The 15,722-nt window shown below is 36.9% G+C and overlaps 1 protein-coding gene across 2 annotated transcripts in view; it reads left to right on the top strand.

Annotated features, from left to right (window-relative positions):
* Nucleotides 1-15,722, top strand: part of MAP3K1 (mitogen-activated protein kinase kinase kinase 1) — an 85,341-nt gene that overhangs the window by 40,322 nt on the left and 29,297 nt on the right. For both annotated transcript variants that reach the window (XM_059916393.1, XM_059916394.1), the window contains 5 exons: nt 7,774-7,924; nt 8,577-8,777; nt 12,470-12,670; nt 13,094-13,210; nt 13,586-13,734. In XM_059916393.1, coding sequence (XP_059772376.1) covers nt 7,774-7,924; nt 8,577-8,777; nt 12,470-12,670; nt 13,094-13,210; nt 13,586-13,734 — 819 coding nt within the window. The remainder of the gene's footprint in view (nt 1-7,773; nt 7,925-8,576; nt 8,778-12,469; nt 12,671-13,093; nt 13,211-13,585; nt 13,735-15,722) is intronic.

The following is a 15,722-nucleotide window of genomic DNA, read 5'->3' on the forward strand; positions in this document are numbered from 1 at the left end:
GGTTAATTTCAAACATACTTATCACGATTCTATACCATGTTCTACTTTTCAGAATCCTGTAATTTTTAGTGGAGAATAATTATAATCTTAAAACTCAAATGGGGTGATATTTTAATAGAAAGGAATCCTTGATATCAGATAAGTTGATTTTTAGTATGTGCAAGACAATTTAGAATAATTTATAAATATGAATCAATCAGAATAACTAAGGTGGTATTAAGCTGCTTGTAATCATTGTTGATAGTAAGCTATATTGTCATCTTTGTTATTTGACCTCCATATTATTTAACTTTTGATGTAGTTAACCAGAACATGAGCTTTTTGAGGATGAAATTCTGTGCGTGTATCCTTCAAAGGACTAAATAGGAAGGTTTGCACACAATACTAGAAATAGTTTTTCTCACCCTGATGAAGATTTCTGATAGAGATTCAACATATTATAAAACTGATTATACCATGACCATACCCATATTAAGAAATCAACAGTCCTTTGCTGTGCTAAAGAGAGGATATTTACTCTGTACTGAGGGGAAAAAAAAAAGTAGTTGCCTGTTTCTTGGTATAAATAAATAGGAGTTGTGCCATCTTTAGTTCTTAGGGCCAAACATTACCGAGCACAACCTGGAATGAAATGTTCTGGGGACTAATTTTCATAATGTGAGCCACTTTTATATATTATTTCTTATGTAAAATTAGACATGTTGTAAATGTTGCATTACATAAAGATGGAAGGGTTGGCCTTACCAATGATTTTATCTAATCCTTCTTACTCAGAAGAGGGGAAAGGCCAACAGTTGCCAATGACAGTATATCTCTGGAGAAATTATCTTAAGGAAAAACAGAGTTGTTCCATCACTGAGATACAGATTTTTTGGCCTCAGATATAGGTGTATGAATTTTAAGCACTTGTAAATACTAAGTTTGCTTTTGCCCTGGAAATCATTCATATCCGAGTTAAATCCGGTATTTTTCACATACAGACTTTATCACCTTGGACACATAACCTCCCTGCTTTTTTTCTTATCTGCCAGTGGGATAGTTACGAGTCCCATTCTCACGAGAATTGACTGAGCTGACCCACTGTTAGACAGTGCCCTGTCGATGGTAAGGGATGGTTAGCCTCTGTTGTTAGCCTTTATGCTTCACCACATTCTCGTCGTCCTTTCCGAAGTCATTCCTTCTTTTGCCTTTTGCCTGACAACTTAAATTTTAAGGTTCCCAGAGTGGTCTAGTTTTCTTTTGGGAGATAGTTCCTCCCTTGCTCTCTCTCCTCTTGGTAACAAAGCTTGTGGGTTTTAGTATGTGAATTCCTGCTGCTAAGATAACTTCACAAGCAGACCTCAGTTGCGTGGCTCTGAACTGTGCCTGTCCCAAATAATTCAGTGCATTTTCCAGGGTTCTTTGAGATTGCTTGGACACTGAGAGAATTGAGATTCTCTCTAAATAAAGTTATCCATAATCTAAACTATTCTGGAAGTCTCTATGTATACTAAGGTTAAACCCCATTAATTTCCAGAAAGGTTTCATATAATCATTATAGTCTTTGTTACTCCTATTACAGTGACGTACTCTACTAATGAATAAAATTAATGTGCTTCTATAATTCTTATAACGAAAGTCATCATTTAAAAAACTTGTTTAAACTTCTTTGAATCCTCATCAAGTAGATATCAACTTAGATATCTGATGCTGACTCGCTGTAAAAACAAAATCAGATTTGACAGTGACCTGCTAGACCAGTGAAGAGCACGGGCTTCAGAGTCAGATCGAGTGGGGTTTGAAGCCTGTTCCTACCACTTAAAACTGTGTGACCCTGGGCTTGTGACCCAGCCTCTCCAGACCTCAGATGGTAAAGACCTGAGAGGGCTGTCGGGAAGATGAAGTGAGTTAATACTCGTGAAGCACCTAACACCTTGCCTGACACATAACATTCACTTTTTCTGTTATGACATAAGTCTGGCAGTTACTTCTCCGATCACTAGTTGTTGACTAGTATTATATTTTCATGCTAAAGATGAACCATTTAAGAAATACCTTAAAGAAATTATAGTAAACTTGTAGGATTCTGTTTTTCAGTGTTTATCGAATGTCCTCTGTGTGCCAGGGAATGTGCTGAGTTAGTGTTTTCATCCGGCTCTTCGGGGTTGCAGGGAAGAGAGACATGTTAGGGTTTATTTCAGTGCAAAATAAAGGACCCGTGAAGTTTCTCCGCATACATGTGGCCTCTGGAGAACATGATGATTCACCACCTGGGGAGGTATATATAAAAGTAGCTCCAGTTGGTTGACATCATGGACAGGGGACCCAGGTACAACTCTTATGTTTATTTTATTGCTTATTCCCTTCTCCCTGTCTCTAACTACATCTTCCTTCTGACTAATTTCTCTCTCTTCTGCCTTATTTCTGTCTCATTGCTCCTATTTACTACTTTGCTCTTTTTCTCTATTTTGATGCCATTCTTCCTGCCATGACACTCTCCATGTATCTTGTACTCAAACTCCCATAGAGAGAAGGTCTGGTTAAGATGTATAGCACCATCCAGTGTAGAGGGTGTTTGGATCAGGGCACATTCTTACACCAGCCAGCTGTGGACTGCAGGATGGGTTCAAATATATAAAGCATGGTGCCCCGGGTGTCAGACACCACCCTGGGAAGAGGAATTGGCTATGGCTGGATAGGCCCTCTGGCTTCTTGTAGGGTGCCGTTTGTGGCCTGTCCAGGACATTTGGCACTGATGATAGAAGAATGAATAAGATGTGGCAACCTGTCCCAGAAGAGCTCCCAGTGTAGTGAGGGAAGCAGATATTTAAACAAATACTTGAGTTTATGCTGTATGATAATTAATACTAGCATACGGGGAGGGAATGGCTAACTGCTATAGAATGGTGGTAGGAAATTCTTTACTGAAGGCATATGAGATGACAAAAGGCGTATTCCTTTCAGGATATAAATCATCTGCAAAGAGTGAGAGATGTGAAATATCTTGGTGTGCTTAAGAAGAGAGTATTTTAGTGCTGTGAGAAGAGGGCAATGGCTGGCATTTAAGGGGTTCCAGGAAGAGGGTCTAGTATGTGATACCAGTGAGGTTAGTCAGAGTGTTAGAAACAGAACTAGGGAAAAATCATCTCCTGGAAAACAGGTGGGGGAGAGCTACAAGGGTGGCAGTCTAATCAACAGTGGCTGGTACCACAGTGGGTCAGATAAAGGCAGGACTGAGTGGCTTCATTGAGAAGGGGCCATTGAAGCGTCTCGTTTTATAGCAGGTAAATTCTGTAAGTCTAGAAAGAGTCTAAACTAGAAACCTAACCTCAGGGGAAAAAGGTTTTTTTGAAGCTCTAGGTCAATCACAAATTCATTCTGAGGAATGTTTAGAAACCAAAAAAAGCAAGAAACCTCATGTTTTCTAAATAAATAGGAAAGGAGGATAAAGCTTATTAATCTGTAACAATGTTAAGTTTCTCACAGTTATCTGAATAAAATTTTATTAGCTCTTCAAAGTAGTTTCTCAAAATATGTATGTTTTGCTAAAAACAGAAATATACAAGCTACTATTTTAGTTAAAATAAGAAGTATGGTTCTAGGTAATAGATAGGGCAAGAATAACTCTCTTATTCATGTTTAACCAAAATGGATTAGAGGCCCTCTAATCTCACAGTGATTTTGCAACTATCTGTTTAGATTAGTTTGTGTTTTAAAAAAAAAAAAAAACTTTCCTGCTATAGCTATGATATTAATTGGATAAGATGACTCATCACTGCTATATACATGCAGACATACACACATAGCTGGTAAAAATAAAAACCCTGTTTGTGTCTGATCTGTGAAGACTATATGTTAAGGTTATAACAAAACGATAAGTATGTAAGAAAAACTTGTTTTTCTTCCCAGTTTTGAAGCTAAGTAGGTATGATTTTTTTTTTTTTCCTGGCAAGTAGAATAGAATTTACTGTATATGTCATTGAATCTAAGATTCCATTGGTTATAAATTGTACCATTATTTTCTATACCATGAAGAAATTTTTAAAACCCTGTCCATTAAATTATAACAGCATTTGATTCTAAGAGGCATTCAGATTTCAGCAATATTAAAATGTGAGGCACAGGCATGGGAAAGTTGAACTAAGAAAGGAAAGTTTATACAAGTTTAGTGGAGGAGGTGGCAATGGGGCCCGGGACCAGGGGCCCCCATGGCAGGCTCGGAAGAGCTGGGGCTCCAGGAGGACACGCTGAGGGTCCTAGCTGCCTTCCTTAGGCGGGGTGAATTTTTTTTTTTTTTGATGTGAAAAAATACACATTTTAGAATTAATGATGTATAATTATTACTTATGAAGACATTAGAAAAAACACTTAGGTTTATATTTGCAGATCAATTTAGGAACAACAAAAATTGTTCTACTGAATAAGATCTAAATTATAAACTGAGTCTTAATTACAGAACTGTAAAAAGATTAAATAACATGAGTAATCATTAAATTTTCAAACTAGGAAGATCCTTAGAGCTGCCAAAGATGTTAGTAAATGATCATTCATTTAATATTTGTTTTAATACCTATTGTAAGCCAGACATTGTTAGATGTTGGTTGTATAGCCGCGGATGGAAGACTCACTGTTCCCTACCTTTGTGGAGCTTACATTTTGGGGGGATGGGGTGCGGTGGTTTACAGGTTTGCAAATTGCAATGAGTATTTAAAGCAAAAGTACGGAGCTGTGAAAGAGTGGAACTCGAGATTCCTAATTTGAGATTGGGAAGGTCTGTAAGGAGTTGAAGAAAAGCCAAAGAGTGGGTAGAAATGAACAAGGTGTAAAAAGTAGACAAGTAAGAAACAGCCTGTGCAAAAAACCCGAGCAGGAAAGATGTTGGAGCCAGGCAGAGAAAGAAACAACAGAAGGGGGTGGGCGGTCCGGGTGACTTCAGTTGAGGTAAGACTGGATGATGCGGGGCATCACAGGCCATAACATTTTGGTTTTTAGTCTAAGCCCAGGGGGAAGCCACCAGAGGGTTTTAATGGGGGAGGTGACCTTGGCTGCTCTGTGAAGCCTGGATTGGAGTAAGATTCAAAGTGAAGAAGCTGTTGCTAGTTCAGACCAACTAAGTTGGCAACTTGACCTGGGCGTTTTGAATGGAAGATCTGTTTTCTTGAAAATAATTTGTCAGTATTATCTGAAGTCTTAATTTGTGTACATTTGGACCCAGCAATTCCATTTCAGGGCATTTATTCTAAAGAAATAATCTTAGATGTGTGCAGAAGTTGAGCTACTAGTATGTTTATCCTCTATTATTTATAATAAGAAATTGGTTTGAAAGATTACAGTATTTTGAAAACAAGTGGAAAGGAAAGAGGAAAATCATACTGACTTTAAGGAAGCCACATCATCCAGGAAGATTTGTTTAGATAAGGAGAGTTCTCTGTGTGTTTGAGCGGGTACTAGGGAAAAGACACTGAAAATACAGAATTGAGAAGAGATGCTCATAAAACAAATTTGGGGGAGGAGAGACATCTAGGACCAGGGGAAAGATAAGCATCTTTGTCAGGGAGTGCTGCACCATCTGGTGTAAAAATGCACTGCAGTTCTACAGTGGGACTTACTAGCCTGGGAACCTAAGCCATGCCTTGCAACATTGTTACAGGGGGGAAAGTGCTTTTCAAACCAGAGTTGTAAGTGAATTTTTAGTATGCAATCAGCCCATGAATTTGATTGCCTATAAATCTGAGCTTCCCTGGGTAAGTATTGACTGAGCAGGATGAATTTTTGAGAAAGTATTTCTCTCTCTCTACCTTCCCTGCCTTCTTTCCCTCTCCCTTACTTTTTCCCTTCCCTTTCCTCCCTCCCTTCCTTCCTTAGCCTCTCATCCCTCCCTTTTCCTCTGAACCCACCCCTAACATTTACACTTCATGATATATTCAGGGAAGGAAAAACAGCCAAATACTTATAAGTAAATGATAAAATCAACTTCTTCCCTCGTTCCCTCCCGTCCTTCTTCCCTCCCTCCCTCCCTCCCTCCCTCCCATATTGCCTCTTTCTTTGTGACAGTTTTTGTACCTGCGTGGTGGAAATATTTTACTATACGGTCTTAATGCCCCTTTTTGCAAGTTTCAAATGTTAGTGTTCTTTGCATTACTAAAGATATCTAGGCCAGTCTCTGGCACAGAGGTGTTTAACATACTGGTTTTCACTCCCCTCACAGTGTTGATGCTTAAGTAAAACCAGTTAACTGTTATTTCCTTTCTAGTGCATATTTAGTTTTAAGTAGGTTCTTTTTGTCTTGTTTTTTGGGGGGTTTTTTTTTTTTGGCTGGTTCTTTGCAAATACTGCTCCTTTATAGTTATGATTAGCTGGAAAATTCCTAGAGGAGTTTCAATTGGACTTTTTGGTAAGCTTGCAGTTATCATCTCTGGTATTTCCTTGAGTATTTCCTTTTCCTATCAGTGTAAAAAAATAACTATTCTGTAGCTTTACAGAATTTCCAAAATAGTTACTGAAGTTAGCTTAGTATTTTTAAAATGGTTACTTCTCCCAGAATGCAGTTGCTTTAACTCTTTCCTTATGAACCAGTTTTAAAACCCATGCCTGTATATATTGTGTGTTGCATATATCCATGTATGGATATGAGTGTATTTTGAAGTTAGTGGATGTTTTACCTATTAGGCTTTGTAGAAATAGTTCTCAAAAGTTACCAGCTTGCAGGTTATTTTATTATGGTAACCCCACAATATATTATGGGGTAAAGGTCAAAATGTTTGTACCAGATAATTTTTACTATTTATATATGGAGTACCCCAAGTACTATATCATGTTCTGAGAAAACAAATCTAATCATTGAGGTGTTGAAAAAATATTGTGGGATCACAGAAGATGTGGTTAGGTTTCACTTAGCTTATTAAATATTTAGCTGATTTCAGCAAATGAGCATATATCCACCAGATTTTATCTATATTGACTTAAATTGTTGGAATTCCTGGGATAAATAGTAGTAAAATACTCTTCTAAATATTTGTCTGTTATATACTTGAGTATGTTAGAATGCTGTAATTAGAAACAGTGCAGTTTTCATGAATGTATTTGTTAATGCAGTGCTTAATGTCTTAGGATGCTTTTTATTAACTACCTAGAAACAAAGGTCTGCATTAATATTACTAGTAAGCCTGCACCTTCTAAATAGAACCTTTCTTTTTTTTTTTTTTATAAATTTATTTATTTATTTACGGCTGTGTTGGGTCTTCATTGCTGTGTGCAGGCTTTCTCTAGTTGTGGTGAGCGGGGGCTACTCTTCGTTGTGGTGCATGGGCTTCTCATTGTGGTGCTTGTTGCAGAGCACGGGCTCTAGGCACACGGGCTTCAGTAGTTGTAGCATGCAGGCTCAGTAGTTGTGGCTCGTGGGCTCTAGAGTGCAGGCTCAGTAGTTGTGGCGCACGGGATTAGTTGCTCTGCGGCATGTGGGATCTTCCCGGACCAGGGCTCGAACCCGTGTCCCCTGCTTTGGCAGGTGGATTCTTAACCACTGCGCCACCAGGGAAGCCCAGAACCTTTCTTGTTAAAGGCTAATATTATTAAACTCATGTTATCAGGCAACATTCAACACTATCCATGTTATAATTTCAACAATAGTGTGATTCACAATGATATTTTCATATCTTGCTTAAATCATTTGGGGGTTTTAGCAGTTATCTTTTTAGTTACATGTCCATTGAAAGTATGAAATAGAACCGTATTGTTCTGTTTGTTCTTGGAAATTTTTTTTCATATATAAATCTCATTCTCCTTCCATTTTAGGCGTGAGATGGAGAATAAAGAAACTCTCAAGGGGTTGCACAAGATGGACGATCGCCCAGAAGAACGAATGATTAGGGAGAAACTGAAGGCAACCTGTATGCCAGCCTGGAAGCACGAATGGCTGGAAAGGAGAAACAGGAGAGGCCCTGTGGTGAGTGACTGTGGGTTACCTGCTAATAAGGAAGAAAGCATAGGAGGAAATGAAAAATTACACATAAATAGATCCTCTTGTAAGCTTTTTTTTTCCTTCTTCATTTTTTAAATGCAGTGGTTTTATTTGCCTTGATATTTTCTAGACACTTGAACAAAACAGCTAAAACTATTCTCATTAAGCAACTTAAACTGTTCTAAGAACTAATCCCTTTGATTGAGTGGGAGAGGTAATGCTTAAAGCAACACTGCCCTCTAATGTCAGTATCTAAAATCCTTTAATTAGAGATTTACATTGTACTTAAAAAAGAAAAGCAATTTTTCCAATTTTATTTTGATGTTTTATCTCTAAGGTAGGATCTAAGGATCTTAATTCCAAATCTTCTAAAATCATGTATGACAACATTTTAAAATGTGTTATGTATTATCAACATTTAGTTGATAAAGCCTAAATGACTAAAATCTGTGTGGGTAAAAAATAGTCTTCATTTATGGCTTAAGGTAATAATAAAGAGAAGTTGATATATTGTCTGTTGTATTTGTATAATACTGCATAGTAAAAAACTCACTGAGCTCATGCCTTAGTCTGATGTTCAAATTTACTTATTTTTTTTTATGTTTTAAGTAATAAAAATATTGGCATTTTAATTTAGGTGGTAAAACCAATCCCTATTAAAGGAGATGGATCTGAAATTAATACCTTGGCAGCTGAGTCTCAAGGAGAGGGCCAGGCAAGCGCTGCTTCCTCAGCTCCCAAAGGCCGACGCAGTCCTTCCCCTGGCAGCTCCCCATCAGGCCGCACAGTGAAATCTGAATCTCCGGGAGTAAGGAGAAAAAAAGTTTCCCCGGTGCCTGTAAGTTAATGCTTTTAAGTTTCTACAATCTTTAAACTTATTTATAACACAGAAAAGATTGGCTAGCCGTCTATTAGAGCAACAATTCCCAAAGTATGGCCCACAGACCCTTGCTTGGGGGAACCTGCCCTGAGATGATTCCTGTGGATCCATTAGGTCAAAACTAATTTTGTAATAAAACTGAGATGTTATTTGCCTCTTTCACTGCATTGACATTTACAGTGGTGGGTAAAACTGCTGGTGAATTTGCCTGAATTAAAGCTATGACTGTAGAAACTGTATTCTTCACTTGGGTATATGGCAGACATTTTCCTTAAGAAGAATTAAGTAAGACTCACTTCAAGGAAAACAACTGATATGTTTCTTCACTAGTGGTAAAATTTGAGATTTCAAGCAAAAATTAAGAGTTTTGGAAAACTCATATCCACCACTGTAAGCTTGAAAGCTTCCTAATACTTAGACTTTTCTATAGACCAGTGATATTATCAAATGTGATTTTTTTTTTGTATATTGCACAATGAAATGTATGAACTTTTAGAAGATCTGCATAACTTAGTGAACCAGAATTTTCCATATGACCAGTGAATGATGAAACAAAATCATTCTTTAGTAAATGATCCATTCCAAGTATATAAAATAAACCATCTAGATTTTAATGTAACAGTAGGAAAAATTTGTTTATGTGGTTTCAGATTCCACATTACAGCCTCCTTTAAGGAAACCACTCCTTTGATGTAGTATCAAAGAAGAATATTCATCATTATTTGAAAAGGATTTTCCAAATACGTATCTGTGTGAGGCCAGATTTTCTTCATGTACTTTAACCAAAAACACCGTATCACAGCAGATTGAATGCAGAAGCATAGATGAGAATGTAGGTGTCTTCTGTATTGAGCCAGACATCAAAGAGACTTATAAAAAGATAGGTGCTAACCCTCTGAGAGAGACAGACAGACTTCCACTGGCAGAAAGCAAGTTAAACTTTCTAACCTTGAAGAACAAATGAGTGAATGGCAAAATGACTGAGATATAGTGACCACAAGGGGAGATTTGGTTTTCCTCACATCTGAGGTTGTTAAAGCATATAAATACTTCAAAAAGTAAAAATTTTTACAGTAAAGCCCAAAATTCTCAATAGTATTTATTGGCTTTATGTGGACACACCTTTAAATTAGCTGCTCAAAACAGGATCATTTATTAGCTCATGAATCTACAAATTGGGCAGGGCTCAGCAGGAGTGACTTATGTCTGCTCCCCATGGCATCTGCAGAAGCTGGAATATCCAAGACTGCTTCTTCACTCACATATCTGGTGCTTCACCTCGAACAGTTGGGGGCTGTTGGCATCTCTTTCTTACAGTATGGAAATTGGGTTGCAACAAGTGTTTCAAGCTAGGAAAGCACATGGAACAGATTCTCTCTCACAGCCCTCAGAAGGAACCAACCCTGCCAGCACCTTGATCTTGGACTTCAAGCCTCTGGAACTATGAGACAATAAATTTCTAAGTCCAAAAAAAAAAAAAAAAGTGATTCAAGAGGGCAAATCTTATCAAGCCACCACTTGCATCATGTTTACTAATGCCTTATTGCCCAAAGCCAGTTACATGCCCAAATCCAGAATCAACGTGGTAGAGGACTACAGAAGGGTGTAAATACTGGGAGGTGTGGTTCATGGGGGCCATCAAAGTAAAAAGTCTACCACAAGTAAATACAGAATTGTGTCTCCCCTCCCCCTACACCTATTTTGGGATGTGCTAGACAAAGTTACTTCCTCATTCTTTATAACAGCTACCTAACATTTCATTATCTGGATAAATCATGGCTTATTTGGTGAACTACATACTAATGGACATTTATATTCCTTCTTAACTTCCATTACTAAAAACAATGCTGCAAAAATATTTTTTAGGCATACATCATTTTGCACATCTTTGAGCATATCCATAGTCTGAATACTTAGCAAGTCTAATAGCAGATGCATGTGTACTTGTTTTTGGTTTTGTTTTACTTTTTAGTAATTGTCTATTAAAAAATTATGGTTTTATTAAGATATAATTCATATAATGCACAATTCACCTGTTTAAATTGTACCGTTCATTGAGTTTTGGTATATTCACATAGTTGTAGCCATCACTACAGTAAATTTTAAAACACTTGCACCACCCCAACAAGAAACCCCAGGCTAATTAGCAGTCTCTCCCCAGCCCTAGGCAACCACTAATCTACTTTCTGACTATATATAATTTGCCTATTCTGGACATTTTATATAAATGGAATCATATAATATGTATGGTCTTTTGTGACTGGTTTTTTGCACTTAGCATCATGTTTTCAAGGTTCATCTATGGTATAACTCCATTCATTTTTAATTGTAGAATAATATTCTATTATATGGATATACATATTTTGTTTATTCACTTATCAGTTGATGGGCATTTTGTTTCCACTTCTGGCTGTTATGAATAATGCTACTGTGAACATTTCAGTACACATTTTTGTGTGGACATATCTTTTCATTTTTCTTGCGTATATACCTAGGAGTGGGATTGCTGGATCATATGTTTCACAAAGCAGCTACACCATTTTACATTCCCACCAGCACTGTATGAGGCTTCTAATTGCTTCATTTTCTTGCCAACTTTTATTACCTTTTAACTATTTAGTTAGGCATCAAAAAGAACTAGAATTTCCACTGGGCACTGATGGAAAGACCAAGTTCTAGGGGAATCAGTGAAGTGGAGTGAGAGCAACATATATCACCCTCACCACAGGAGAATTTTTATCAGCCTCCAGTGAGATGTCTTAATCTGGGAAGAGTCACTTGCCACTAGTTCTCTACAGAGTGTACCATCGGGGGAATTCCATGGAGCTGTTTGTAAATTACCAGTCACAAAAGAGCATTTAGTAGTCCCTTAAGTGGAAGCCAGGAAATTGGATGCTTAATTTTTATCACTAGAAACAAATCATTTTACCTGCTTATAAGACAAATTTTCTGTGCTTTTTATTTTGATTTACATAATACTTTTCAAAGAAGTCAAATACTTAGACAGTAATTCGTAAAATTACCACATGGTTGTCTCTCTCGGCCAAAGATTTATTATTAGTTATAGGGGTGACAGATTTTAGAAGTTTACTCATAACGAGTATGTCAGACAAATGCATTTGCAAAATACATTTTGTCCCATCATATTATATATTGAGGCATTTTTTCAGCATATGAAAATGGTGTCTGTTATGACCTTTTTTAGGTAACTTTTTTCTAATGGAGAAGTGAGCAATTTACCTAATTTTTATTTTTTTAAAGCATTTCTTAATTTTTAAAAAAATTTATTTATTTTATTTTATTTTTGGCTGCATTGGGTCTTTGTTGCTGTGTGTGGGTTTTCTCTAGTTGCGGCCAGCGGGGGCTACTCTTGTTTGCGGTGCGCAGGCCTCTCATTGCGGTGGCTTCTCTTGTTGCGAAGCACAGGCTCTAGGCACACGGGCTTCAGTAGTTGTGGCACGTGGGCTCAGTAGTTGTGGCTCGCGAGCTCTAGAGCTCAGGCTCAGTAGTTGTGGTGCACGGGCTTTGTTGCTCTGCGGCATGTGGGATCTTCCCGGACCAGGGCTCGAACCCGTGTCCCCTGCATTGGCAGGTGGATTCTTAACCACTGTGCCACCAGGGAAGTCCCCTAATTTTTAAATGTTGTGAAGTTTCAGAGCGGGAGAATCACACCACCTCGAAGAGCCCCTTCACCAGATGGCTTCTCACCATACAGCCCTGAGGAAACAAACCGCCGTGTAAACAAAGTGATGCGGGCCAGGCTGTACTTACTGCAACAAATAGGGCCCAACTCCTTCCTGATTGGAGGAGACAGCCCAGACAATAAATACCGGGTGTTTATTGGGCCTCAGGTAGGAATTGTCACCATTTTACATTTTATTAGGATCTGGTACTAACTCTGTGCACTGTAACATTCTTAAATTTAGATCAGTTGTGTAATTCTCTTTAGTAAACTAAAGAGAATTCAAATTATATTTTGGGAACTAATAAACACTTTTATTTAACGTGTTTAGGAAGGGTTTTACTATGATTTAACATACTTCAGAATACAAATTTGGTCTTTTTAATAAACCAAAAATAAGAGATTAATTCATGGAGATAGCTGTAGGCTTTTCTTGCATATCCTTATATATCTTATTATATAAGGATAATGAAGCAAATTATAGAAAGTTTAGTATAATAAGCTTGGAAATATTTAAAAGTGATCAACTTAGGAGTTTAATAGAACACAGATTTATTAAACTATAGGTTTGTGTTTTTTTTAAACTCTTTAGAACTGCAGCTGTGGGCGTGGAACATTTTGTATTCATCTACTATTTGTTATGCTCCGAGTGTTTCAGCTAGAACCTTCAGACCCAATGTTATGGAGAAAAACTTTAAAGAATTTTGAGGTAATTTTTTAATAAATGCTTTACAGTAAAATTGTCAACAGATTTTTATGATATTCCTGACATTTTTCCATGAGCTTTAAATAGTGGTCATTTTAAAGGTGTGAAGAAGGTATGTAAGGATTACTTGATGTTTGTAAATAGTTCTCTTATAATCTATTGACAAAATAGTTTTTTCTTCTAGACTAAAAAAAAGTCAACACTGACCTGCTGTAAAAATACTATCCTTAGTAAGCTATATGTATTCTTATTTTTGAAGCCCTTAAATTGGCTTTGTGAAAAACTTACAAAATAAAAGGCAAATAATTCAATCTCTAGAACACTTCATATGTATATTATGGCACAAATGTCATTGTTACTGTCTTTTTTCAATGTTAGGTTGAGAGTTTGTTCCAGAAATATCACAGTAGGCGTAGCTCAAGGATCAAAGCTCCATCTCGTAACACCATCCAGAAGTTTGTTTCACGCATGTCAAATTCTCATACATTGTCATCATCTAGCACTTCTACATCTAGTTCAGAAAACAGGTTAGTACTTTTTAAGGAATTAAAAGCATTAATCCAGTGTTACTTTTTAATTTTAGGGATAATTTTTATATATATACTTGTTAAGTTGCTCTAAAATGATTTTAATTATTGAATCTTGGCTTTCAAGGTAAAATCAAGGGTAAAAAATAATAAAGGTCATCTAAGTATATATATTTGGATATTTTGTCCTGAAAACTACAGTGTTGAAAATGGCACCTTAAATATCAGAATGTAATGTCCATTTCACAAGAAAAATCAGGTGGCAGGTATAAAATAAGTGGCTACTGTTTATCAGTCATTACTTTGTGCCAAGCACCTAATATGTTGGTCTCATTAGGTAGGTTTTATCACTTCTGCAGATAATGAACCTGAGGCATTATATAAAGAATATGTCTATAATTTTTTGATATAAATAAATTATGTACAAGGCAAAGTGGTTATCCAGAATCACTTTGAAATATAGGATGTTTAAATTTCATGACATCACTACTTCTCTCACAGATACTCTCAGGGAATCCTCATTACAGCCTGTTTTACATGTGAGAACATAAGCAGGCTCTTCTGAACAAAGAGACTAATCAGTTGCAATTAAGAGATACAGTAGCTGTTAATCATAGTTGTTCATTAAAATCTGCAGTGCTTCTCAAACTTCTCCATTGCCTAGTTGCTGATAAGAATAAACTCATAACCCTGAAGGATCTGAGATGTAGCCCAATATGACAGGTGTGAAAAAATTAAGAGTATTATCATAAAAAGTCATGTCAGTTTTCTTTCTTTTTTTTTTTTTATTTTTTATTTTTATTTATTTTTTTTTATTTATTTCTTTTATTTATGGCTGTGTTGGGTCTTCGTTTCTGTGTGAGGGCTTTCTCTAATTGTGGCAAGCGGGGGCCACTCTTCATCGCGGTGCACGGGCCTCTCACTATCGCGGCCTCTCTTGTTACGGGGCACAGGCTCCAGATGCGCAGGCTCAGTAGTTGTGGCTCACGGGCTCAGTTGCTCCGCGGCATGTGGGATCTTCCCAGACCAGGGCTCGAACCCGTGTCTCCTGCATTGGCAGGCAGATTCTCAACCACTGCGCCACCAGGGAAGCCCGTCAGTTTTCTTTCTTCTCCAAGATTTCTTTATTGCTTTAATGAAAAAATGAGGTTCTTAAAAATTACTCCAGAAAGGAGTGCTGCTTCTCTTAGGAGGGCACCCCCTATGTGTTCCCAGGAACCTCAGTCTGAGAAGCACTGGTCTGAGTGCTTTTATGTCTCATTCTCATCCCATCAATCTTTTAAGTATTGTAACTACTTCAGAATTCATGAGGAATAGAAAGTGATGATATCAGGACAAGGGCATAATGAGGTAAAGAATTGAGAGAGAAGTTTTTTCATCTATGGAAAAAGTAAATGTTTGAATTTTATTATTTTTTATTAAATGAATTGATTTTAGAATGAGAGTTTTATGAGTTTTTTTGGACATTAGAGATTTTCCAGTTTTTACATGATTCAGTGATAAATAAAGCCAGAAGAGGTCATTTGAACAAAGGCAGAACTGGAACCTGAGTATCCTGATTTCTAGTTCAGGGCTCTTTCTCTTACCTGTTATCTCTTCTAAATAAATGAAAAAATTAGCTTTACTTCTCAAGCTTCCTTAACCAAACTTCTAGAGCCTTTCTCCTTTTGATTGATATTCCTGTAGCTTTTTATTTTGGATAAAAATAATAACTGCTTAAAACCAGGTGGCCGAAGTTAAAATAGACAGTGTCTCTCTCTAAGATGAAAAAAAGTACCCTTTAAATATGGGCTGGCCATAATTTGGGGGTTTTATTGATTCATTTGAATTTTTTGTATCCAAGCGGGGAAACCAAAGAAGTTGTAATCTTCCTAAGATTATACTGTGTAGTAAGTAGGTTGTTTCATGTAATCACAAATTTTTATGTCTAAAATAAATATTTTAAGACTAAAATTAATAAAAAGAAAATTTATCTGGAGAGCTTATTG

This window comes from Balaenoptera ricei, chromosome 3 (assembly GCF_028023285.1).
Source record: "Balaenoptera ricei isolate mBalRic1 chromosome 3, mBalRic1.hap2, whole genome shotgun sequence".
NCBI classification, from domain to species: domain Eukaryota; kingdom Metazoa; phylum Chordata; class Mammalia; order Artiodactyla; family Balaenopteridae; genus Balaenoptera; species Balaenoptera ricei.